Source organism: Ascidiella aspersa, chromosome 4, assembly GCF_963924565.1.
Source record: "Ascidiella aspersa chromosome 4, kaAscAspe10.2, whole genome shotgun sequence".
Taxonomy (NCBI): Eukaryota; Metazoa; Chordata; class Ascidiacea; order Phlebobranchia; family Ascidiidae; genus Ascidiella; species Ascidiella aspersa.
In genome coordinates, this window is record NC_139450.1 from 8,046,328 (window position 1) to 8,073,417 (window position 27,090).

Consider the following 27,090-nt stretch of genomic DNA (forward strand, 5'->3'; position numbering starts at 1 on the left):
TTTACCTAAAGTTCGAACATACACAGGCCTAATATTATGACATCTCAAAATCGGTAATACTGTGATTCGCGTAATGTTTAATTCTTCGCAATCTTTGCCGCCAACTTGGGCTTAATGGGAAGAATATGCGCCTGCAACATATATTTCTTAATGGGACCTGTAAATTATCTCATGTGGCCCTCAGTAAAACTTGAGTTTGGTACCCCTTCATTATGTACTCCCAGTAGTTATTTAATTGGTTGCGCAGAGACCTGCAGATGATACGTATCAAGTGTTTAATTAATTTGCTTTTTTGACGACTACAAATGGTAAAAGAGGGTTCAATTTGGTATTAATGGTATTCGATAAATTTCCCACACCAATGGTTGACTTAAATAAGGTAAAGTAGGTAAGGTTCGTGGCTTGGGTTCTTTCCATTGGACAAGAAGGGTGCCGGGAATAACTGAATGAGGTCATTAGTGTTCTGAGCCCAGTCCTCTTTGCGACATAAGAGAGGACTGGGGTCTTTGCGACATAAGAGAGGACTGTTTTGCCCCCCCCACTTAGGTACCAGGTGCCGTCACGGAGTTAGAATAACCGCTTAAGTAAAGCAGATGTTCTCAAACTGTGCGAGCCTGTTGTGACAAATAAAACAAAACAAGATGGTAAAATCAATGCCGCTGCCTCGCAAGTCCATCACACTTTTCCTAATACGACAAAAAGGGTTGAGGGGCACTGACATATAAGAATAACCCGAGCCTGATGAAGGCATCCAACGATTTTTTTCGCAACAGTTTTCAAAGTTTCTGTCCAATTGAAGTCATTTTTTACAGCGCCAATTTTGAAGCATTCTTTAAGACCCACGGTGCTAACAAGCGTGCTCTTCAATTCGCCAATTCGCTTAAGTTGAAATGGCGAGGTGCGAATAAAATTCAGGCGAATTTATCCACGACAAAACCCGCAAAAAACACCAGAGGTACTGCGGAGCAAGAAATGTTGCCGACAATAGCCTGCAAATATTGCTCTAACCAACCACCAAATATATCCGCTGGGTAGTTTGTGTTCAGAAAATGATATATCTAAAGTTAAGTAACAAATTGCCAAGTTTAAATATACCCGATGGGTGTTTTTCATCAGACAAAAATCGCCAAAGAAAGATGCGCCGTGTTTAGCACTGCCAGGTTTAAATATAACTGGTAGCTTGGCGAAAGGGCAAAGCACGTCTAATCGTCTATAATACGTCACTAACAAAGCCTTCGGGCGTTCTGTGACGAAATGATCGCGGCAGGTCGCTTTACAAAATCGGGGAAAACATCGTTAAGACTACAAAATTAGCCGATAACTAGAAGTGTTGACGTGGTTGGGATATTTCGCTTCTCGTCAACCGAAAAACACAATGCCGACCGCTGAAAAACAGATCGCTTGACGCGTGATTCACGTTGACATTTAATATTGCGGGTTCAAGTTCGTCATGCAACCCAATTGGATGACTAACAGAGAAAAAAATGATAAGCCATACGTTTGTACTTAGTTTAATCTTTAGCAACACTTTTTTTATTTATAGTTAATATGCTAACCCGGGGGTGTCCAACAAGCAGCCCGCGTGCCAAATGTGTCACGAGACCTAATAAAAAATGGTACGCAAGCCCCCCTAAAATACCTAATTTGCAATTTAGCCAATTGTCAAAAATACTTAATTTTTTATACAGTAATTTGTCATTGTTTATTCACAATATAAAACAATCGCAAATCGCGACGGACACTTAGATGCCCACTGCTACTACACGTTTTTATTAATTGTAAAAAACGCTTTTATTATTAGGAAAGAATTAGTCACTCAAACTTGGAAGAAGTTATAAGATAAAAATTGGCACCAAACTTGGAAGAAGTTATAAGATAAAAATTGGCACGCCAGCATGTTTGAGTTGGACACCCCTGTGCTAACCCATCTCTGATAGATTACATTGGTGGATCTTAAACTTTGATTTGATTGAGACGCCTTTGCAAACTTTCTCGGCTTGTCACGCAGAAAGCAATAGTAATTTCACTAATATATACCTAAAATTAAACCAAAGACCATTTAAATACTTGTTCACTTGTTGCAGAAATGTTTTAATAAATTTCTGCACCTTTATCTTAACAACAAGAGCGAAAGTACGCGTCGGTCGCCGGGGGATAGTGACACATGTAAGCGTTTTATTACAGAAATTAAGTTTATATAGCAAACGAAATCATTGTGTGACGCAGCGGTTCTTCATAACAACGCCGTGTATTTTTCGTAAACTATCGTTTTCTAATTTTCTGTAATCAAATGCAGTTGCAAACAACAGAAAAAAAAAACAAAAAAACTGTACCGTTGAACTAAAGTACGGCAGACGGCCGCGCTAAAATAAAAACGGATTCACTTTTTGTAAAGCAATGCACTTCACGAAGAGAACTTTTAAAATATCCCCCTTTTTCGTGTTTTTGTTTTAAAAGTTTTAGATGTGTAAACCTACTAACCTTGTGCGCCAGGTAGTCAACCACACCAGTATAGGTTATTTTAATTGTTTTTTTTTTTTTGAAAAAAACATGCATTCCGGCTATTTTGTAGAAACTCTGCGTTTTTTGCAGCTGGACCAAAAAGTTTAAAGGCATTTTAACAACGATGGTAAAGAATAACGTGAGTGCTTTTTTACAGCGACCAAGTCTAAATATGAAATAATATTGTGTAACACCCAAAATTATTTATTTTTTACTTTGCCCTTCATGCGTAGTGTTTGCGTTATCACGCTCGTCGGCTTACAAACAGGTTCAATGACGTATGTTTACGTCACACTGCTATGACGCTAACGCATTTCTACCTATTTTCACGTCGACAAAAACGTATCCACGTTGAGCAGTGATTTGCAACATCTGTGCCTCGAAATGTTCTCGAGTGGGACGCGAAATTGTTGGTCATTGTGGAAGGTAACCCATTTGTATTACTTAAGAACACGCAGCCGATCATATGTAAGACTTGAATGCATAATATCCATTAGAAAACTGACAAAATTAGGATATCCAACGATTGCTTTTCTATGTACTAAGGGCTGGAGGGGCACGGAGCTGTCATTGGGGGGCCACGACCATAAGTCTGTAGCAATGTCGTGGTATTGCAAAACCATGTCACTATTTTCCATTTTTTTAGTTAAACTCAAACTTGTAGTGTTTCTTTGGAACGTTTAACCAGAGAAAAGTTGAATTGCACATGCTTTCAGAGGTTTACTATTGAAAATTCGTTTTTGCACAAAGCTTAAACAAGGTTTTGTGTTATCAAATGTCGAAAATTCAAAAATGGTGCGAGAGTTACACGTCTCTTTTGGCTTCACAAAAGTTAGACGAGACGACCATAATTGTGCGCAGTGTCTGCGCTGCTCGGTGGTGATGTCAAATGCGTCATTACTACCTTCAAAACTTAAAAATCACCGTGATAAAAAGCATCCCCGAAGAAATATTAATGCCGCCACAAATTTTAGCTAATTTTTTATAATCAAGGGGGGCCACGAGAATTAAAAGCCTTTTGAAGGGGGCCACGAGGGATAAAAGGTTAAGAACCACTGCTACACTACTATTGAGCCTCTCTTGAAAAGCGAGGAAATGCGGCAACCTGATGCATTTAACCTACGACACTGAAAATTAACCCGACAAAAAGTGGCAATTTTCTTAAAATACCAAATATCCAAATGTAGTGATAAAGTATTCTATAGAAGTTAAAACATTGACTGCTAGTCGATAGATCGCTGTTATAAGCGCATATTCTTATAATATTTGATTAATAGTATTTGTATAGTTCACGTTTGTTTGTAACAAGGCTTTAGCTAGGACAATACGCTGTATGATATTTGCAACAGCTTTATTAAATAAACGCAGGAACGACTTTTGCTTTTTTTTGCTGGGAAGATCTGTTTACAAAGCCAGAAGTTTTTGTAGCCTGTGTATTTTGAAAGTTTAAAAGACATAATTTTTTTAAGATGATTAAATCTGATTAATGTTGGTGTAGTATATAATGTTGGATTGGTAATCGATCTAATTTCTTACGCGGCGCAAATCTTCAATCCTTAAGAAAAAAGTGCAGCATCATCCTAAAGCGGCTGGGAAGATTAAATAACTAGCAGCCCGCTCACAAAACTACGCTCTTGTAAAACCAATAAATTGAATGAGAACCTGGCGATGACTTGGATGTACAGCTATAATCGCTGGAAAGTTTTCAGAATTTGGCTAAATTACGGGCTCGCGTTTAATCTTTTTTCGTATTTTACGGAGAACTTGCTAAGATTGCCACTTCGCTTGCTATATAGTTACCTTGCTTTCAAAATTAACAAAAGCGGAATTTCACGAATTTGCTGGCGACGAGACTTCGGTACTAAAGGGAATTTCACCAGCCTTAAAATTAATAGTTTGGCAATTATCCTTAAAAGTATAGGTAGCAGTTATTGCGCTGCAATTTTAACATGCCACTCATCGTAAAATTACATACCCAGCAATCATACTTAATTCGTAAAATATCACTTGGATTCTAGATTTATTATTTCTGGTTAGGAATATTCGATAGTATCGGATCGAAGCCGATACTCGATGCCAAGTAAAGTAATACCGCAATCGCTATTCGTGCCTGCAGTAAGTGACTCGCGTATAGGATTATACCAAGAACGTACTTACAAATTTGGGTATGACTGCATAATGCAGAAGTAGGCCAAAAGCAAAACAAACAGGAATCTTTTGAAATCCCTTTTCAAATCCTCTCATTGTTTTTAGGTACGAATGTAAAACATACAGTAAGCAGTTTTTTTTGTGAAAATATTAAAAGCTGGTTGTTGTAGTTAGACTTAAAATAAATGTCAAAACCCATGCAGAAGTATAGATATAGCATTTTATCATCGCTTCGAATAAATCTTTAGCTTTTGTCAACCTTGGATGATGCTGCTTTCTTGGTTTGTGGTGTTTATTTAAAGTGTACTAACTGCAGGCATCAGGCTCTAATGCAGAACAAAGGCCGCATTTTTAAGAGAAACGTCCTAACAAGTTTTGTGTTACAGCAAACGGAAATTCCCGATAACCTCTAATTTCGCGAGCGCCGCGGGGCCCTGAGCCTGCTGCAAGTGTCAACAACGGTCGGAGACGCCTGTGCCAGTCGACGCTTCTGGATTATCAGCAAAGCGGCCTCTCCTGCAATCTTAATCTGCCCGATAAGATAGAGAAAAAAGGCAAGGCCCGTGATGATTAAGCTTGTCCCTTATTAGGAGATCCAGCCTTCGGTCGAAAACCGGTTCCAAAAAATGGGCAAAAGTGGAAATATTGCCGTTTATACATGCGTTTTAAATTGCTTCACTCCCATATTACTTCACCCGTTTTGTTGTAAATGCGACTCCATTCCTAATATATTTTTTATTGATACAGCCAAGTTTTATGCGCTCAAACATTGTACAAAAACATTTTTTTAACACATCAAAGTCTGTCTAATCATTGCGTGTAAAACAAATATTTTTGTGAGTCTCAAACCATTTTTTCCGCATTTCAGGCAAAGCGTTTATAGCATCCGGGCTTGCAAAAAAATCTTTACTTTCGTTATTACTCTTATCAGTTTCAAGTTCTATTGTTGATATGCTTTAACGCGCCTTTTGGTTTCTTAAACACAACAACATTCTGTGTGGCGTCGGTCGTTTTTCAAATGGTCTTTACATTGACTGAAAACACACCGAAGTTTTTTTTAGTTAGTGTAAAGTTTCGTAACGCTGTTTTTAACTATTTAGTCTGAGCCGTAAAGGTCTCGTAACCTTTTGAGTAACAGAAAATTGTGGTGCGCCATTCTTGTATCAAAACTTTAAAAAAAAATTATAAATAATTCAGCATCGTATAGAAAAATCCCTGTTCGCCCCAAGGTTGGTCAGGCTTTTTACACTTGTAATTCTCAACCTGAAATCTTCTTAAGGTGTCAAGCAGGTTGAGAGGCCTTAAGTTGTACCTTCTTCAGCTTGTCACTCAACCCAGCACTGTTCTAACGCCGTGCTCGAGGGCATAGACTGCAAAAACATGACACACGAACGGCAATTTCCATGACGTAGGCTAGATCGACGGTTCAGCAGCTAGTTAACTTGACATTCACAAATAAACTTTACTGCCCTTTTAAACTGGGTCATTATAATGTTGTCTGTGTTCCCGCGAAACCGGGTATTTTATTCCAAAAACCGATACGTTTATCCCCGATCGAATACCAAATGACGTCATTACTAACGAAAGTTATCACATAACGTACAATCATTGTGTTTCCCTGGTTAATAAGCAAAACAGTTTCTTGATTTTCGGAAATTTGATTGGTAATATGCTGTTAAATAATAAAATCACTTTTTAATGATGAGAGTTCAATCACAAACCATGGCTGAAAAACTTAAAATAATTTTGTATAAATCGATACCGATGTCACCCTAGTATCGGACGCGTAGCGATACTACCACTTAGCATCGGGTAGATCAGCTCCGATTCCATATTGTCAAGCATCCCTTCTGTAATATTTGCTTTAACGAAAACAACATGTTCATTTAATAATCAAGTTTAGATCATAAAGCAGCATTTCTTCGAAATATAAATAAAAATTCTTATAGCTAAATAACTGCGCATCTCTGCCGGAGTTTATTACAACTCTAAGAACTAGGAATGCAAAGCTTAACGAAGATTTCTAAATTCACCCAATAAAATTTCTAAATTTTCTAAATTCACCCAATGTACTGGATTAAATCTTTTATTTTTTCGATTTGCTTATTCCTGACTTGATGTATTTCGGAGTTTGGTCGCAGACCGTTATGTAATACTGCGAAATCAACCTTTGAAAGCAAACTCCTTAGAAAAAAATCTTTTAAAACTAATACTGTATAATTGATTTTAAATATTCCCCATGACTTGAGCTTGTACAAGATTTGGCCTTATATTCCTATAACTTTAAGCGAAAAACAATTCTATAGTGTTAGTGTGAACTGTCGAGCATTATTTTGACCAAATGACAGCAGCTTGGGAAAACCTTGCCATAAATTTAAAAAAACAAGAATGCATAACAATTGTTATTTATAACCTTGTTCATATCTCCTTCTTGGTCATTTTTAAGCTCTCTTCTTTATATTTTCCCGAGTATATTTTCTTAAACAATAAGGAACTTGAAAAAGCTAGTTGATTTAAATTATGATTGCTGTTCCAGCTAAACTCTTCCCAATTTTTTGACATGTTATAACCATTTGAAAAGGTTTTGGTCAAATTTTTTCGAAATGACTTTCTTGATAAATTCTGCCAAGTTTTTTGACTCGTCATTGCCATTTTTAATGCTTACGTAAAATGTTGTTAGAAATGCCTTGCTTTATAACTTCCGAGTAATTTTTTGGAATTGTCATGGCCATTTCATAGCGCTTGCATGGGTATCAATTTTCAGAATTGCTTTCGGCTAAACGTTTTGACCCGTAATGGCCACTCTACCCGGTATTCGTCTAATTGGCCAACAAACAGTTAGTGGAAATATTGACCGTGCCAACTTGACCTCACTTAGCCATAGGCGATGCTGCATACCATTAATGGCGATCGGCGCTAGACACTTGCAAGTGCTGGTTTCAGGGATCTTGCTGTTCGTTTAGCGTTATTTTTTAGGCAAACTTGAATATTTGTCTAAATATCTCGTCAAAGTATATCTCATTTTGCAAATGAATGTGATAATAATTTCATATAAAAGCGTGAAATTGTCTTTAGACTGTTCTGAACCCTAACCCATCCAGTATTTTCGTATATCTTGGTTGATAGCCGTCTTTGTTTAAATTTGTTTTTTAGATATTTTTAAAAGCCTAGAAAATAACATACAACAAGTGACACTGTAAAGACAATTTGCATTTTTAAGTTTACGAGCTTTCGCACAATCGTACTTCATCCGATCAGAGAATAACAAAGGAATGTATCGGAGTTAAACCGAAAATAAAATTTGTTTTCTTGTTTTATGTCAGTTTACAGGATTGAAAAAAAAATATTGTTTGTGACAATGGCGTCGACATTCTATTATTTTAAATATGATAATGAGCTTTGTTCGGTTTAACTCAGAGCTTCTTAGGTATTCATGTCTTGTGCATAATTGTTGTCCTCTTTTACATTCTAAGTTGCAGAAAATACCAAAAAGTTTTGAAAAAGCCACACCTTTGAATTTTGCTCGAAAGCCTCGAAGTAAAAATAAAACGAAACACCAAACGTTTTGCAAAATCCCCGTATAACACTTCGTTTTTTTGACAAAAAATGTCTATAACAAAACTCAAAACTTTATACACACATCAAGCAAAAAACAGCCATCAGCATTTTTGCGAAAGGTGATTTCAATCTCCGAACAATGTTATACCGCGAACCTCGTCTAGATCGAGAAAAAGGTTGGACCGACCAAGCCTTCGGCGAAAGCAGCCAAGACGAGGCAAAGGCTCGGCTCAGGTATTTCCCGGAAAGGGCAAAAACCATTTCTCGGCATTTATCGCACGCTTTGCGCATATCTGAGGAAAAAAGCGCAAAATCCCGGATGAACCCCTATAAAACGAGCGCATTTCAGAACACGAATCAGTCTCGACGGAAGGCAAAGGTAAGTTGGTCTTTTGTCAGATTTTGGGGCGCAGACGGCTCTTCGATATTTGTTTGCTTGCCGCATTGGCACCTAATTAAGCTGGGAAAAGGTTAAGACCGGTTGCGGCTTTGAGATGCAACGTGTTTTAGAAAAACGAATTGGTATTTTTTGCAATGGCTTGACAAAATTTGAGATATTTAATAACGTTTAAGCTCTCTCTCTAAAGTTTTAAGCTCTCTCTCCATTCGATACTAAAGTTAAGCATTTTTTCAACTAATATGTCGCTTGTGCAGATATGTTCCATTTTTGGACCTTGCGATTTGTGAATGGTTTGGGGTAAATTAAGGCCATTAGTGTTTCTTTCTACAGATGTTAGTGCTTCGCCATTTCTGTTCCGTACATTGTTGTTTAATATTGGTATTTTCCTTTTTTTTAATAATCGTTTAAATAGTAAGTGACGTTTATGCATTTCTGGTTGGTAATTGCGATTGTAAAGCAACGGTTTGTTCTTTTGCAGAAAATGAAGTTGGTCTTACTAGCACTGGGGCTGCTTATAGCCCAAGCACGGGCCCAAGGAGCTGCTCCTGGAGGTAAGATGAACTTTTTCTCATTTTTGACATAATTGACAAAATTCGAAGATAATGTCGCTACACTTTTAAAGTTCTATTTAGGAGTCATTGATCTCATAAATATATTAGACATTTAAAAAAAATTGTTAAGATATTTTTAGCAAAGTATGACCGTACACATTTTTTTGTTTTGGAAAGAAAGCACGAAATAATTGCAGCTGTACCGTTTTAAATAAGCCTTGGTTAGATGACTTAGACAATTTTGTGACAACCGTCGTGTTTTAATTAACCTGATAAGTCCCGATGCCTGAACTCGAACATAGCCCCAATTGCCTTTAGACATCGAAAAATATTACGACACAATTGCCTTTCAAATCGATTATTGAAAATCACGGAAATCGCAACGCTAAAATAGACAAAAAACTAGTGAACCATACTTTCGTGTCAAAACAATAGAAACCCACACGTCACAGTAGCCTCAAGAATTCAGTTTTAATCAATCAAAAAGTTTAGCAGTTGGTTTTGATTATTATCGTAGTTTGACAGTTATTGAAACATTTTGCTAATTTAAAGTAAAACTGCGCACTTAATCGATTGACATCGTAAAATAAGCGAAGCCGTGAAAAATAAATGCACCGCTGCATCAAAACAAGATACGCCTTATCCTGAATAAATTTCCAAAACTCGACTTGGGAAACCGATTACCTGGATTGGTATTTGACTTGTTAATTATTTGAAAACAATTGAATTGGCTTGAGTTAACTTACAAACGACTTGACTGGGCCTTAGTTCAGTTTAAAATGACTTGTTCACAACACTGGTTCTACCTCTTGCGATGTATTACAATATTTAATCGCAATTTTCTTTGCCATGGTCAGGCACCTGCGATCCCGACCACGTTTGGAGTGACTGGATCAACTTGGACAAGCCCAACATCGGGTTAGGAGACTACGAAACAATGGAGAACGTCAGAAAGGGCTTTGGTGGAGCCTTCTGCCCCCATCCCACCAAGATTGAGGCCAGAAGGGAGGTGGACGAGGTGGCCGCCAACGTTAGCGATTCCAGCATCACTATGACTGTGGAAACCGGCTTCATCTGCCAAAATCCGGAGGGTGGGATGTGCGCAGACTATGAAATCATACTCTGCTGTCCAGTAGGTCAGTATTGTTGTTTATTTTTTACATGTTTTGGGTGGTTGTCGACTTTTTGAGCTTTTTTATGTCGACGAGTTTTTTGATGTTATTTTTTCTGTTTTTCTTATAAGGTAATGGACGATTTCTTCCTATTATTCTACATTTAAGGGTCGATGACTAAGACTAGACAACCTTATCTGACTGTATATACTTGTGTTTTCCTAGTTAAATAAATCATTAACTTTTTTAGGTTTTTATTGACTTGATGGCTTGTTTATATTCATTTGAAACATGTTTTTCAATATTTTGATTTTTTTTTAATTTTAATGTGACACTTTTTAATTGAATAATTATCGAATAGATTTTGTGTTTTTTCAAGTTAAAAATTGACTTGTTTATTTGTTTACTTTATGTCGATCTGTTTTTCGTTTTTTTTTCACTATGCGGCTAAGAAAAATACAATCTAACCTTTAAACTTTTACAGGGTCGACCGACATCTCTGGGATTAATGTCAACTACAATGGATGTCTTTTGGAGGAAATTCTATCCAGCGGACTTTTCGACCCTGGTACGAATACATTGAGTAGCATGGGGAACTTTGTTACTGTAAAACCGAAATTAGAACATGCAAAAGTGTGCAGTAAACGTTAAATCGATTGAGAAATTAAAGTAAAAATATATATCCACGTTGTTTTCTAACGCAATATTAAAGATTTACAGTTGTAGCGAAAGAAAACTTTTGTTTTTTTACATTGAACTAAAAAAATAACTCGGTTTGGTTAAACACATGAACGCAAAAATACACTGTTAAAAAGCGCGATAACAAATTTATCTTATCAGCTTTATAACGTAAAAAAGAAAACTAAGCTTGTCGCCTTTCGCCCAGCGCGCACTCGTGTATGCAATGACTTCAGTCAAATCACGTATAGTAACTGTTTTAAATGACTTAACCTGACTTGACGTAAGTCTGCGTATACAACAATTTGCCTCCTATGCGTTGCGTTTTTGTTATTTTTAGTTGGGTTATTTCCCATAATCGGACGAGTTCATCAATTTTAAAGGTTTAATGTTTTATTTTTATTACAAGGACCTGTAGTTTACTTAAGCTCTAAGTTTGATATGATTGGGACTTGACTTAAGCAACTGATGACTTGGACTGGTACTTAACAAGTGGCTTTTATTCAAAAGACTCAACTTTGCCTTAAGTTATTTTACAACCGGCTTGACTGTGACTTAGGTCACTTAAAAATGACTTGTTACCAACAGTTTAAAACCTAATTTTATTTATTTTAGTCCTCGAGAACCCGTGTGTTAGTCCATGTGACGAGGCCGGCGACCAAATCGTGACGGAGAGCGCCTGTGGAAATGTCACCTACTGTACCTGGAGTGATGAATTCTGCCATGGAAAGTACTGTAAGTATTCGATCGAGTGGCGGACGACTAAGTCCGTTACTTGCATTTAGTTCTGCAACCGATAGCCGATAGTTTGGGCAAAAGTTGGGATGTTTAATACTTGTTGTTTTTTTTGTGACAGGACCAATATCTGATAATTTTGGGGAAATGTTTGGATGTTTAATATTTGTATTTTGTTGTACAAACGATATCCGATACTTTTGGCATAAAGTAGAATGTCCAATACTTTTGTTTTGTTGCGCTACCGTCATCCCATATTTTGGGAAAATTGGGATGGATGTTCATTACTTGTTTTTGTACCAATACCCGATGCTTGTCCGATGCTTGTATTTTATTTCGATAACCGGTATTTCGTTCATAAAACTACGTTCATTTAATTAGTAATTAAATCACGTCATATACATACAGTTAAATAAGCTAAGTTCTTTTAACCAAGTCAGCTAAACATTTTATCAGCGTAAATATGCTAAGTTGCCCTTATCAGTTGGCAACGGTGCTATAGTTGTTTCTTAACCAACTCCCACAGAGCCTCAGTAGTCGCCCAGTGTGTAAAGCCATGAGCCGGGTCGGGGTCGTGGGTTCGAACCTTACCGCAGGTCGTAGGTTCGAACCTTACCACAGCCTGCTACACAATTCTGGTTAGGTTTACTGATTAGGCAATAGCCTTTCGGAAGGCATCCTGTACATTATTACGAGTCAGCATATATTGTGGCCAGTACTACTGTACCGTAGGCCTAAGGCCCGAATTTCGATATGTAAATATATACCCATGTGGATTTTATGACTTAAGTGCCTTTATTCGTTAATTTACAACTTATCAAGTCATGGTAGAAGTTATAGCTTTGATCAGAAGGTGAATCTCTGTCACAAATAGAAATGCCCGAAACTTGACATTTTTGATCCGATACGGATACTTGAAATTCCGATCGGAATACAGCTCTAGCGTTAACTGCTTAGTTACCTTCAAATGATAACTCACTACTTTAGTTATTAACACACTATTTTTGATCCGATATTGTCGGACATCCTTAGCCGCAAACATTCAATAACTTTAAGTTGACTGATTGTTTTGTATTTTTCTACATTTTGTTCCCGATAATTTATCGCAGAGCCCAATCAATCCTTACAGAAGTACGTTCAAAATGATATCCACTTTTGTATGAGCTTTCAATTCTTACTACGTTTTACTATAATCTCCGACCATTGCAGCAAAGTTAATCAATCCTGTTCCACAGTTGCGTACACCCCGCCATCAAATGAAGAGGAAGACAGAAGCTCATTCCTTGCTGGGTTAGGCCAAGACACAACTACTACAGTCGAACCGACAGGAGAAGGCATTGATGGGAGAAACTACCAGAGTAAGTTGATATTTAGATACACTATATTCACCTATCTGTAATTTAGCTTGAAAACGAATATCGAAGCACAAACAGTTAATTATATCACATTAAACAATTGTGACACGATCGCGTATAATCTAAACGTCTTTATTAGATGATGTCGATTCACTCGACCTTTTTTTGTTTGTTTTAACTAAGTTGATTTGGTTAAATTGTTATTGTGTGTTTAGTTTAGAGACTAAATTAGGCCGGGAACTGGTCATTGTTTTGAAATAAACCAAGGTACCTCTTTTGACAGTCGGTGGTCCCAATCCTTACCCTCCCCAAGGACCCTTCCCTCCACAACTACCCTACCCTCCACAAGGGCCATACCCCCCACAAGGGCAATACCCCCCCTACATACCCCCTTCGAGGTTTCCCTCCAACTGCAACATCAACCCATCCAATCCTAACATTTGGAAGTTGTTGGACCCGCCAATTGATATTCCATACTGTTCCAGGTAAAACAGTAGTTGCTAATTTTAGATTAAACCTTTGTCAGTTAGGTTTAAGAACGAGGTGAAAGGGGTTTGCTCATGAAAATAGAGTATTTCTTTAAAGTGTTTGATAATATAAACGCCAAATTTTCTTTTACCAGTTGTAGACTAACTCATTGCAGCCCATAAAATGGCTGGAGCTAAGATAAAGCCCATAACTAGCACTACGACAACAAGTTAGCATATTTTTAATTCTTTTAGAAGTTGAACATAGTTTCTAACTCTATATAACGAATTTCAGGGGTTTACTAAAAATTAGATTTACAGAATGGCTCAAAATTTAACATTAATTGTTACAAATTTTTTTGTACATTGCCGTTTCAAAAGAACGTTGTAAAAAGTGTGGTGTGACCTACTATTAAAAATCTCTGACAGCCATATTTTCCAAAAACATATGCAGTCTACGACACGATACCAGTTAATTTTTATCTTTGAAGTCGGAAATAATATCCTACCTAACCTAAAAAACATAAAAAGGTTAATTTTCTACCTAAACCTGACCTAGTACCATTTCCGAGATTGCAAAAAATTTTCAAGATTAAGAACTATTGCGTGATGCAATGAAAGCAAAACCTGCGAGAGTTAAAGATAGGACGAATGCCAAAGCCCACACAGAAGTATAGGAAGCATATTTTGTACATTACTTTATTCATTTTCAACATATGCCATTTGTACGGCCTTTGATATACATTCTACATCTACACTTTCCAAAAATTATCTCAGTATTTATTTAAAAAGCACAGTATGCTATATCTACCGCTGTATGGGCTTGATGTTTCGTCTACGTCTAACTGCTTCACCTCCAGCCAATATGCTCCAAAGTTTATTGTCCCATTTTAAACTGTTTCTAAACCTGGCCTAATTTCAAGGATTCCGTGTTCGCCGAGCGACCCTTCTCTGGAGTTGAACCGCTTTAAATGCCACGCCCAGCCAGGTTGCTACTTCGATGTAGAGCTTTCCCGCCTTCGGGTCAAGGCCGGGCAAAGCATTCTCCCAGGCGTCCCGGTTTGCCAGCTTGTCATCCGAAACAAAAAGTTTGCAGGAAAGGCACGAAAGGCGGCTGCCGCGGTAAGTTCAAGCTGGTTTAGTTTGTATCCAATCACGATTGTATAAATCATGGTTAAAAACAACTACAGTCTGACTGCGACCGAAAAAATCCTCCTGAAAAAATCCCTGAAGTTAACCGACTTTGTCTAGTCTTGTGCCGGACTTCGACTCAACAACCTGTATTACAACCATATAGGCCTAGTACCTAGAATATGGTTGATATAAAGCAACCCACTAATAGGAGTGTCATATATCTCAATAGTCCACTATGTTATACCACATTTACAAATTACAGTGTGCGACCTAAATGGTTCCCAATTTTATACGGCGAACATCGGACTCGGACTCAGGACCCGTGTTATGTTGTCTTACTCTCGAGTCCGAACCGAACTAATCAAACCGACTGCACCTAAAACCTAGATATACTCCGACTGCGCATTCTTGTTCTAAATAGGTCATTTTGAAAAGTCTCGTTTAAGTCATTTGCAAAATAACTTAAGACCAATTCAAGTTATTTGCAAAAATAGCAAAATCCCAGTCGAAGCCAAGTTATTTGCAAAATAAGTCAAGCCCAACTAAAAGTCATTTTCATAGTAAATCAAATCAAAGTCAAATTATTGAGATAAAAATTATAAAATAAACTCGAGATATATTCTGAACAATATTTCGCATTGCAAACATAAAAAACGAAGAAAATATAGCACGTAAATATTTTTACTTTTAATATTTGATGTAATTACCTTCATTTTGGTAAAACGTTTTTAATAAAATACTTAAATATTGGCAAGCCATTTGCGTAAATGACTAAAGTACAAGTTTTTATCCAAATTACCCAAATTAAGTTAAATAATTTTCCCGAAAGGCTAAGGTTAACTAAGTCAAATGAAAACAGTGACTTATATGCACATTAGATCATTATAACACTGTAGCCCTGTAAGAACGGAATTTCTTTAAAAAACGGTGGTTTGTCGTTAACTGAGATTTAATCCCGACTCGTGAAACCGGGGAATTAAACCCAGCTTTGTTTAATTACCAAATGTCTTTTCCGTCATATATAGATAGGAATGTCTTGTAAAATCACACATAAATTAATTGTAATAATTTTATCAATAAGCAAAACGGTAGCTTTCAGTTACTTTTAGGTTAAACCAAAATAAATAAAAAACTTCCATGGAACAACATTTTTCTTAACAATAAATTTTACATTACATTTAAGATACCTAGACTGTGCCTAGATGCATAGAATCCTAAACACATTTCAGATAACTTGTATAAATTCCACAAAGTTTAAATGTTAAATTTATTGATTGCAAAAACAGTAGTATTCCCTGATGTTGATAAACTCTGCTAGAAAACGCAGGTTATTATTCACATGTTTACGCCATAAGGTATTTTGTTAGACATGTGTAAATTAGCTATTGAAAACATCTGATGGGGTATTTCCTGTGGCCAACTGTACTGTACAAAATATAATAGCAAAAGCTTTAACGTTCAAACTTTCACAGGGAGGAAAGCCTTGGAACGGTCTCTACACCAACTGCTTTATCAGCCAAAACCCCGGCATTTTCGACGATAACTGTTGCGATGGCTTAAGTGTCTTGCGTTACTTTGGAGTTCACTCGAAGCAACTTGGCTGGGGTGGTAAGTTTCAAATCTAACTTGATTAGAGAATGGCTCTAGATTGAGTTCGGCGTAGAATGAATGCCAAAGTCTAAGTAGAAAAAGGTGGGAATTCGAGAAAGTTTTAGATAAATGTTTATTCCATCACAAAATTCTATCTACACTTCTTTCTGGCCTGGCAACATTATGGTCAGACATGAGATTTACGGTCTAATGATGAAAATGCCCTTCTATAATTGCGTCGTCATTGAGTTGAAGTGTTGCAAAACACGTTTCTTAACGCTACATTCCTTAAAGATACCACCAATTGTTGTACTCTTGTTATCCTTTTGGTAGGGCCCGGGCAATGTGTTCGAAAACAAATGGTCCCAGGTTTAAAAAAGGTTTGGGAATACCTGCTTTAAATTGTACAAACTCACCAAATGCATGTCACAGACATATTTGTCCTGGTTAAAAACTTTCAAGAATAGCCATTTAAAAGTGTACTACACTATAAACTCACCAAGTTGATGCGTGTCACAGGCTTGTCGAAGTGGACGTGCAGTATACTGGGCGGTTGTTTCTCGGGCGCCACATGCTACTACCCGCCCGACTACAATAACATCAAGGTCCGTTCCGGCAGCGACCCTCATAGAAGCGTTACCACACCGACCGGGCGAGACATTTATGGCCAGCAGCCCTGCTATCCGTTCGACATCAATGGAAAACCTCAGAACATCCTCAGCAGCTATCACAACTGCAGGCGCGCCGGATGCGCCATTGACCCTTACTTTAACGACAAGAAAATCGAGGAGCAGTTTTGCAAGATCGCGCTCAGCTCTGTGGTGCCGCCCCTCCTTAAAACGCAGTTCTGGAACGGCGTTTTGTCCGGCGACGTCAGACCAGACAACTGGCAGGCGTACTTGGATAAGCTAAAGAATAATCAGCTCTGCCTGCCATATCCCAACTTTCCCAACTATCCCAACATCCCCAACCTACCCAACTATCCCAACATCCCCAACCTACCCAACTATCCCAACATCCCCAACCTTCCTTCCCTGCCATACAGCCTCGAGCTCACCCGAAAGAAAAGGCAGATCACTCCTTTGCTTCGCGGATGTAATGACAGAAACTACTTCGGTTTCAACATTGCCGGTTTATCTGCGTCTGTCAATCCAAGCCAAGTTCCAGCCAACACTCCGCGGTCATATGGGTTGAATAACCAAAACCCACCACCCCAAAGCCAATACCAAGCCCCTGGCAGCCAATACCAAGCCCCTGGCAGCCAATACCAAGCCCCTGGCAGCCAATACCAAGCCCCCGGCAGCCAATACCCTATATATTATCCCCCAAACTTGTCCTACAAGCCAAGGTGTCCCTACCACCCGTACAACTTTCCAGGCCTTTCTCCGTTGAGAGGCTCGTTCAAGGGTTGCTGTCAACAGCATTACTGCTATGTGCCAAGAGTGCGCGTGCGCAGCGAGACGTCCGGTGTGGCTGCCTACTACGGCCGGTGGAGGAAGTGGGGCGAATGCAGCGTGTCGTGCGGCAAGGGCGGCACGCGTAAGCGATCGCGGAAATGCGTCAAGCAGACCGGAGAAAGCTGCGCAGGCGACGATGAGGAAGAGGAGGTCGAGGCGTGCAATAACCAGGAGTGTCCCGTTTGGGGAAATTACGGCCCCTGGGGGGGCTGCACCAAACCTTGCGGGGGAGGCAAGAAAACGAGAACCAGACAGTGCCTCCCGGCCGGAAAAGGCTGCACGGGCTCCCCAACCGACTCCGTCGACTGCAACCAGGGCAGCTGTCCCACTTACACCCAGTGGACCCCCTACAGTTCGTGCAGTGTCAAAATTGGCACGGGCGTGAAAGTTAGAACGCGCACTTGCCAACCGGGCGACTTTCCCTGCGCCACACTCAACCTCCCGTTGAGAGAGGAAAAGAAGTGCACGGTTTACTGCGTAAAGAAGCGGTTTAACGGAGTATGCCGGGGCCAGTATAACAACTGCAGGAAAATCGTTCAAACTTGCTCGTGTAATTTATGTCTCGGACCGGAAAAATTTGAGCAGTGTAACGGGCCCCACTGCCCTGCTCCCTATGTGAGCTATGTACGTTGTAATGACTTATACGACCAATATTGGAACTCGAACTCCAAATGTTACTATCCTGGTTCTAATCTTGGTAAATAACTTAGTTCCTGTGTAATCGAAACCAACAGACCAATGTTTTTCCCAAAGCCGGTGTAGTTCTCGTTCTTTGTTTTCTGTTTGCCATGCATTGTAAATAAAGCTTTTTGCAGCATTTGTGTTACGTGTGTTTAACAATGGGAATATAGAATTTACGATATCTCTCGTTTTTAAACGTTATTTTATAAGTATCTAAAAACAACGACGACCTCGAAAGGGCTAGATCACACTTGTTGTACAAGTATTTGTATGTATGTCTATCTTAACAAAAAACAATTTATTGGTATGCGAGATAATTGGAATATAAAAACCAAAATAAACATTGTTTTACACGTAAGGTGGAAAATCGCTTCAGCTGTATTAAAATGCTATTATTAAAACTTGCTACTCAATAGAGTGCCAGACGCAGAATAACAAGAAAGGACAAAATCTGTTCTCAATTAAGACAAGGGGCGACGACAATTGCTTTGTTGACATGGTTCAGTTTTCCTTGTCAAAATCACGAAACATAAACGAGCCACTGACATAGCGGTTTTGAAACTCAGCTCCAAAAAAAGGAAATATTTTGTTAACTCAACGCGGCGGTGTGGAATGGCACGGGCCGTGTGCACATCGACCATGTGTTTGTGTTCTTACATTAAGCTTGTAACAAGTGACGTGCTAATGACGCCCTTGTGCAACCGAACTTTGTCCGGTCACCTTACCGTCAACAACCTGGTTATTTTTAGGACAAGGTCGACTGATGTTCATAATCCCCTAATTAACTGCCATTAGGTTGTAATAGGAGTTTAAGATTACACGAGCAACGCTCATCACATTGCAATGCATGCGAAGTGCTTGCCGGTGTTGTAAACAAGTCATTTTAAAAAGACTTAATTCCCAGTCAAGTTAAGTCTAAGTAAAAAAACAAAACAATAACAGTCTAAGTAAAAAACAAAACAATAAGTATAAGTAAAAAGCAAACAATAACATGTCAAGCCCAATCAAAGTTGCCCAAGTCGAGTCACAGTCAAATCATTATTAGCGCAATCAACTCCAAGTCAAATCACTGATATAAACATAAAACAATAATTTAATAAAATTAGTAAACCTTGCCGAATATGATTAATAACTCAACCGAAAAATAATCAAAAAACAACATATAACAAGCAAAAAGTGACTTAAGTGTTTTTAAGACAAGTCATCGACTTAAGTCATTAAACACTGATGCTAACTACTACTTTTTCTATAATTTAGGATTGTAGCCGATACTCGATACCAAGTGCAAGTATCACCTGTCCAATACTAAGGTGGAAGCCGCCCCGATACCAAATTAAAATAGTTTTTTTTATCCATGATTTCCCGTTCAACGCAGCGATTTCTATCCTTTAAATAAGTATGTTAATAACAGAAACTATAGTTTCCCTCTCTGCGCTAAAGCAAATTTTAGCCAAAATATCCTGGGAAAAAGTACGTTTTAATTTTTTTATTCCATCTTTTTGCCTGTTTAAGCACATACTAGTCACACCGTTGGTTTTGGTTAGAAATGTATTCCTAGCTAGATAAAGCTGGCTTCATAGCATTTTATAAAGAAAATAGAGTTCAAATCATCTTTCTTGTCGCATTTATGGCATTTCACAGCACATTGTTTCGAGTTTGGCTATAGTAGACGATCAATTTTAGGTGCGGCATAAAAACTTGCTCACTTTTTACTGTGTTCAATTGACAAAATCAATTGGATGACATCGCACTTTGTGAACTGGAGTATTAAAGCGATTCCGCTGCCGATTTTTTTGTTTTAGGAGATTTTTTGCCTAAAATTTCACTGCGATATTGAACTGAGTGGATTATTCATTATCGATTTGCACATCAAAGCTATGCATCCACCTATATAATAATGATTTCGACAAAGTATGAGGTTCTTATGCATAGGTAATTTACACTAAGAGGTAATTTAGTCATTTTACAAAGGTTGAATAATTTTGTAATGATATGAAATGCTATCTTTCACCACTGAAAAGCATATAGAGTAACATCCGGCTTTTCAACCGTTTTATGTTGATCTTTCCTTTGAAGGCAGATTTTCAAATTATTTGCAATTCACATTTTTTTTCCTTATAAAATCAATCAAATTCCCCCAAGATAACGACTCTAAACAGATTACAAACCACTGACTAAATCACCGTTTCTCAAATTGTGTACCACGGCGCACCAGTTCTATTAGGTCTGAAAAGATATCTTAGTGTGCAAGTTTAAAGAAATTATCATTTTATTCGGCATCAAATCGATTTTTGAACAAATGGTACAACAATGAAAAGCCTAATTTCATAACTGATAACTTTTATTGGGTTATTTTTAGATTGATATGAAATGCTATCTTTGATCAATAAAGAGCATAAAGTAATAAACTGTTGTTTAAATTTTGAATTTCAATTGAAGGCAAGTAAAGTAGTTATTTATTAAACTGTGTACCACGGTGCACCAGTGGCATTGTTTCTCAAGAAATCCCTTAGGGTACCCTGATTTTTTAATTTTATCGGAAAACATCTTTTTCGCCCAAGTATCGTTGGTTGGTCAATTCTAATTGCACTTTGCAGAAAGTGTGGCGCGATTTGTATTCATTTTCTCAGCTGTCGGTAAGTTAAAAAAAAAGTTCGAGAACCACTGATTCGAGTACTTCAAACATGGAATAAACAATCAATGCCAAGAAGCGTTTGAAGTATCGCTAAAACGGCGCAAACGACAAAACAACCTTTCTGGGACAACGCCCTCAAACCTTGTCATCTGTCGTGGCGTGTCAAGTGAGAACGTTCTATTGCGTTGTTTACCGGATCGGCCCTGAGCAAAAAGCACCCGCTAATCGTAGCCGCGAGGGACGAGGCCCGGATATAAACCCACACGGCCGCTCTTGGCCCTTGCAACTGGATTCGGCGCGACTTGGACGGTTCGAAACAGTTGGAACAACTCGCAAGGCAAGCTCTTACTTTTTTTCGATTTTTCGCTGAACGAAATGATGTCGGTTTGCTGTATATTTTACGTTGGGTTGTTTTGAAAAGCCTGATCGAGATTGGTCGGCCTAACAAGGGCCTGTAGTATAGATCGACTTATATCGTTAGGCTCTCACATAAACACTAAATAAAATATTTCATGTTTTGGTGTTATCGTTGGTCAGAAAGGCTTTATGAGGGACCTATGGTTATTACATATACACGCGTATTTAATATAATCCTGAAACCACCTATGTTTGTCCTTGCCTTGTGTCTTGTACTTACTTTTACATTAACTTTGTTTCAGATGCTGCGACTGCGAGATTTGCTGTTTGCCTTGATTTCCTTTACGGTCATTCAGAAGCAAGTCGGTAAGTGTCCGTTCTGTTCCAACTCTGCTTTGACAACTTTCAACTGGCCCAAATTTATTGCGCAAAAGACTGGCGTCTATACTTACAATTCTACTGTACTGCTTTCTTACCGGCAAAACAATATCTGAGTTAAAATTAATATTAATCTGAAAGCTCTAATTCCATAAAATATAAGTCAGTCAATTAAATTGAATATATTTGCTTGTTATATATTTTTAAATATACCAGTGTACTTTTTTTTATAATTCACAATATTCAATTTAAATTACTAATTGGGGTTTGGAGCAATTTAGTGAAAAAAATTCGATTCGACAAAATTGGCATATACTTTTATTTTTTAATGTTTAAGCGTAACTTTGTTATCAGAGTAAAAAAAGTAAAGATAAAACCGAAAAAAGCTCCGAGTTTTTTTTTATTTTTATTTTTTTACTTATGTTATTATTAGTGTAAAAGAAGCACATATTGACGTAAACGTCCATTTCAACTAATAGTGTGGATGTGTTTGGGGTTGTTAACCTGTTTCCATCTTCATCTATAGCCGGATGCGGCAGTGAAGCGAACCACGTTTGGAGTGAATGGCTAAGCGTTGACGTGCCAAGCATCGGACTGGGGGACTACGAAACAAGGGACAACTTGTTCAGGGCTTTTGGTAGCAAATTTTGCCCGACACCCAGCGATCTCGAGGCGCAGTCCATCGAAGGTCAGGTCCCCCCCGACTTGGGAAACAAGGTGAAGTTCACTCTGAACCTGGCCGAGGGCTTCATTTGCAACGGAAACGACTGCGAAGATTACCAAGTCCGGCTCTGTTGTCAGAAAGGTAAGCGAAACGTAATATTACAGACCGGAGATTACCAAACTGGGGTTCGGGCAAAATTTATGGGGTCGCTGGTACGGTTATAATTAACTTGAAGTATTTATCCATGTCAAACTAAATCTCTAAAATCAAAAAAATCTTCTCGCCCTTACAGGTAAACCACTTCAGGTTGTGAATAGATCTTCAAGCTGAAAAGGTCAAGTAAATTGACATCATCTTTAAAAGGAGTTTTGATTCATACGGTACACATCATCATCATTAGTTAAAGTCAAGTTCGCACCGAAATGTCTATATCAAGATGATGTCGATTGACTCGACCTTTTTAGATTATAGATTCATTATCAAGATACAATACAAATCCTATCATAGTGAATATTCTGATAGAATATTAGTATTTCATCTATATTTATATAAATAAAACTTCCCTTGAATTTCGTTATGTAAATCATGTAAATTCAAGTAGTACCACAAGTTTCACTTGTTTGTGACATTACTGTGTGTTCCAATAGTGAAATTATTTTAAAATACTTGTCAAACAGAATCAACCGAGGAAAGACATTCTGTTTATCTATGAACGTTTAAGTTTCCCAATCGCGGAAGCATTTAGCTTCCAAATAGGTCCGCTCTTTACTAAGATGTAAAGTATTCTGGTTACAATTCCCCCAGGTACTGAACAGATTCCTTCAAATGTCGATGTTTCAAAAGACGGATGCCTACTAGAAAACGTCTTGGCTGATGGAATCCTAAACGAAGGTATATAACAGAACTTGAAACGTTAAAGTTGGGACACTGAGTTTTAGAAACACTGCGTTAAGGTAACATTATTCCTTAATCTGTCGCAGCCGCACAGGTGTCCTGTGTAAGTCCGTGTGACGAGGATGGTGCACAGGCAATAGTTAAAGAACAAGACTGCAACGAAGTATCCTACTGCACATGGAAGAACAACTTCTGTCACAAAAAGCTTTGTAAGTTTGCCCGATAAAAAAGTGAAACCGCATACATTACCCTGCGAACACTATCTTGTTACTGATTAGGTTGCATCTATAGCAGTTAAACGTGCAGATTTTGTTATTTTAATATTCTGTTTTACTTATTTCATAAACATAACAAAACAATTTTCAAACTTTTTTATGTTATTATGTCTGATTTTGTAACGTAAACAGTGTTTTTTATATTTTGTGTTTAATATGTTATAAACAAAACAAAATCATTTAGGCGTTTTCGTTAAAATTAGTTTGATTTTGCGACGTAAATATATATTTGTCGTATTGTTTGTTTTATTTAGTTATCAAAAAACACTACAATTAAGGATTTAATTGTATTTCGTTTGTTTTCATAACGAGAATATTGTTGGTCAAATATGTAAGCGTTTATTGATTCTAATTTTACTAATTAACATGTTGTTTTAAATGTAGACGCCGTCATTAGGTTTTAAAAGAATTATAATTCATGTCTTTTTGATTTTTTTTACGTAAGGTTATATATTTTTGGCTAACGGAATATTACTTTTAGTTAAGGAAACTCCACCAGTGAAAAATGGACAAGACAACTTCCTCAGCGATTTCAAAGAGGTCGTCGAAGGGAGAAACTTTAACAGTGGGTGGCAATTTATTACTCATAAAAGTAATATACAAGTCAGTTGTACCGATGGGAAAGTTTCCCTGGATTTCTAAATTTAGAGTAATGAGTAACGCACAATAGCACCATTGCGCATTTATTTCTCGTAAAAGCGTTACGACGTGTTTATTACATTTTCAGATCAAAAGTTTTGATTTTTGCCGATGGTTTTGGCGCTGGTCTAGAATCCTACCTCTTTTTATTAGGTATAGCGAAACCAGTGGACATTGCCAATTCGGAGAATAAATATAATAATACTTGACCCCGCGCCTGAACCAAATCGCTAACCCACAACCTAACTCAAATAACGTGCGTTGATTTAACAATTATTTGAACGCTGCTCTGGGTAACAAGCCCAAACTCGGCGCGGTATAAAATAAATTGTCGTCCGGGGTTTATACCATTGGAAAGTATTTCTATAAAAGCCGAATTTTAATTGTTCAAATATATTTTGTATCGTACGAAAACAGGCATTTAAAAAAAAAAACAAGCCGTTCCAACAGTTATATCGGAGGTAATATGGTAGCCTACATGTGAATAGCTAAAGCAGTGCTTGTTAAACTCATACAGTTTTTTCCAAGAACTTTCAGGTTATATTTAAAAAAAGTAAAATATTAATACAAAAATGAGCAAAACAAATCCTAAAAAATTGGTAACACCTTGCATTTAAAGTTTCCCGTAAAAGCGGTCATTTTTAAAGCTGACATTACAGTTTTGGCATTCTTCAATCAAAAATAGCATCCCATATCATTATCATTACTACTCCCCAAAATCGACCATTTGTGTCAACCATACTCACAGCGTATCAAGATTGTCATATCCATCTTGATAGATGACAGAATTGTTTTATTATATGCAGCAAACAACCGTAACGCGTTAAACCCTGCGTCGAAATATGCACAGTTGTTTGAAAGTTTTAGAATGCAGCGAAAAATCATCACGTATAATAACACCAATCAACAGAAGCTTTTCGGCAAAGTCAGATAAATAACTTCATTTTTTTGCAGTTCTCGGTGGTCCATACCCACCGCCAGGGGTCCCAAACCCCGGTCCTTACCCCCCGGGATTTCCCCTCCCCTTCCCACAAGCCCCAACGTTTCCAGACAACTGTAACATCAACGCACAGAACCCGAATATATGGACTCTTCTGCAGCCACCTTTTGACATACCCTACTGTTTCAGGTTGGTTCAACATATACACATACATACCAGGAAAGATAACCGGCCTTGTCATGACGAAACCCTCCTAATGATTTGCTTTAAAGATAAATTTACCCAAATACACCGATTTTTGTTGATAACTATACTTGTCCTATTCAAAAGCTGGATATCAGGTGACAGTCTTAACGACAAATTGTATAAAACTCTTGAGGAGCTTTTCGCGTAATTCATCAGGTAAAAATTAAAGAAAAAAAAATACGCAAAGTAGACACAAATTACAGTTACCAAGACACGACAGGCTAAACAATATATATTAATCTTTCAGAATAAACATAAATTATATACCAAAGACATTACAGAAGTAGCATATGTTGACCTTTCCATTATTGCCTAAAAATAGGTTGCCGAAACGTTGAAAATATCGTGTAGATGCTTGTGTTTTTTCTTTCATTTTTTTCCTTTGTGTTTGCAATGACGTCACACTCTGACGAAGGCGACTTTAATAGGTTGCCGACACGTTGGAGAAGAAATATAATTGCCAGAGGAGCTGTGTGTTTCTATTAATGGCTTTCATCCATTACGGTATAGGATTCAAGCTTCAATTAATTCATCCACTGTGCTTCGTAACTTCCAGGATAAGTTGCTCGCCGAACGACCCATCTCTCGAGTTAAACCGCTTCGCGTGCCACAGCCGACCCGGCTGCTACTTCGACGTCGAACTTTCCCAAATGCGAGCCAAGCTGGGTTCCGGCATCTTGCCCGGCGTGCCAGTGTGCCACCTCGTTATCAGACACAAGCGATTCGCCGAGAAGGCACAAAAAGCAGTCGCTGCCGTAAGTTGTTCGTTTTTTTTTTTTATCTTTGGAGCTGTGTTATCAAATAGGGTTGCACGATAATATCGGATCGAGGCCGATACCCAAACCCAAGTGGTGGTCGTTTAGCGCTTTTCTATTTCAAAATGTACCGGATAACTTTATGGCCGTACTGATTCATAAAAATGTGTTTTTGAATAAGAATGTTTAGTGTAGCCTAGGGTCCATCAATTTTTTTTCAAAAAGGATTGGATAACTTAAGGCCTAAACATCGCTGGCCATTCGGGTTATTTCTGATATTTTTAAACCGTTGTCACCGATTGATTTCGTGATTAAGTTTATTGGTTTACGACTTAACGTTGTTGGTGAAAATTATTATCATCGCTATCAACGTGACTTGTCCTTTTATAAATTTATGAGAACCGTTACAGTATAAGAGATTTTTATGATCTTAAATTCTACTAAACTTTTGGTTATAGCGACTGGCAATAAGGATTCCCTGATTTTCGGGTATTCGTACAGTATAGACGCTACGAATATTTAAATAGTGGTTCTCATCCTTGTAGGTGTCGTTAGCCCTAATATGACTTGTTACATTTCAATTCCCAATAAAAAGTAAGTTAGGCCGAGTAATAATATACAACACTAGAATAATAATAATAAATACACATTTAAAATCAAAATTACGGAACGATGAATTTTGCTGTCCAGTGAAATAAGCTAACCTCTTAATTATTTTTAAAACTACCCTGTAAAGTGTTTTGTTTTGGAAGTAACACACGTAAAATACACTAACAGCAGTTCGTATTTTTTTTTTTAACTTGAATGTCATGGAGCATGCTTTGCAATACGTTAATTTTTTTATACTTTGAATAAAATAGTGGCGGTACATACTTTAAATATGACGTCCAGATGCTTTCTTGAAGAATGCAATAGTTCTATTTAAAAAAAGCGACAATA

General features: G+C 37.8%; 1 protein-coding gene across 1 annotated transcript; it reads left to right on the forward strand.

The window, feature by feature from the left end:
- Positions 1–9,004: 9,004 nt before the first annotated feature.
- On the forward strand, positions 9,005–18,506 carry LOC146146966 (uncharacterized). Its single transcript, XM_083388575.1, has 9 exons — positions 9,005–9,159; positions 10,017–10,295; positions 10,756–10,839; positions 11,565–11,684; positions 12,920–13,042; positions 13,323–13,524; positions 14,430–14,628; positions 16,113–16,248; positions 16,750–18,506. The coding sequence occupies exons 1-9, from the start codon at positions 9,033–9,035 to the stop codon at positions 18,390–18,392; spliced, it is 2,913 nt and encodes a 970-aa protein (XP_083244701.1). The 5' UTR covers positions 9,005–9,032; the 3' UTR covers positions 18,393–18,506.
- Positions 18,507–27,090: the final 8,584 nt, after the last annotated feature.

What these genes read in the sequence shown, in the direction of transcription:
- LOC146146966 (XM_083388575.1), top strand. Translation starts at nt 9,033, where the DNA reads ATGCATTTCTGGTTGGTAATTGCGATTGTAAAGCAACGGTTTGTTCTT. An exon ending in CATACTCTGCTGTCCAGTAG is followed by an intron (nt 10,296 to 10,755) that starts GTCAGTATTGTT and finishes AAACTTTTACAG; the next exon opens with GGTCGACCGACATCTCTGGG. An exon ending in ATTCTGCCATGGAAAGTACT is followed by an intron (nt 11,685 to 12,919) that starts GTAAGTATTCGA and finishes CCTGTTCCACAG; the next exon opens with TTGCGTACACCCCGCCATCA.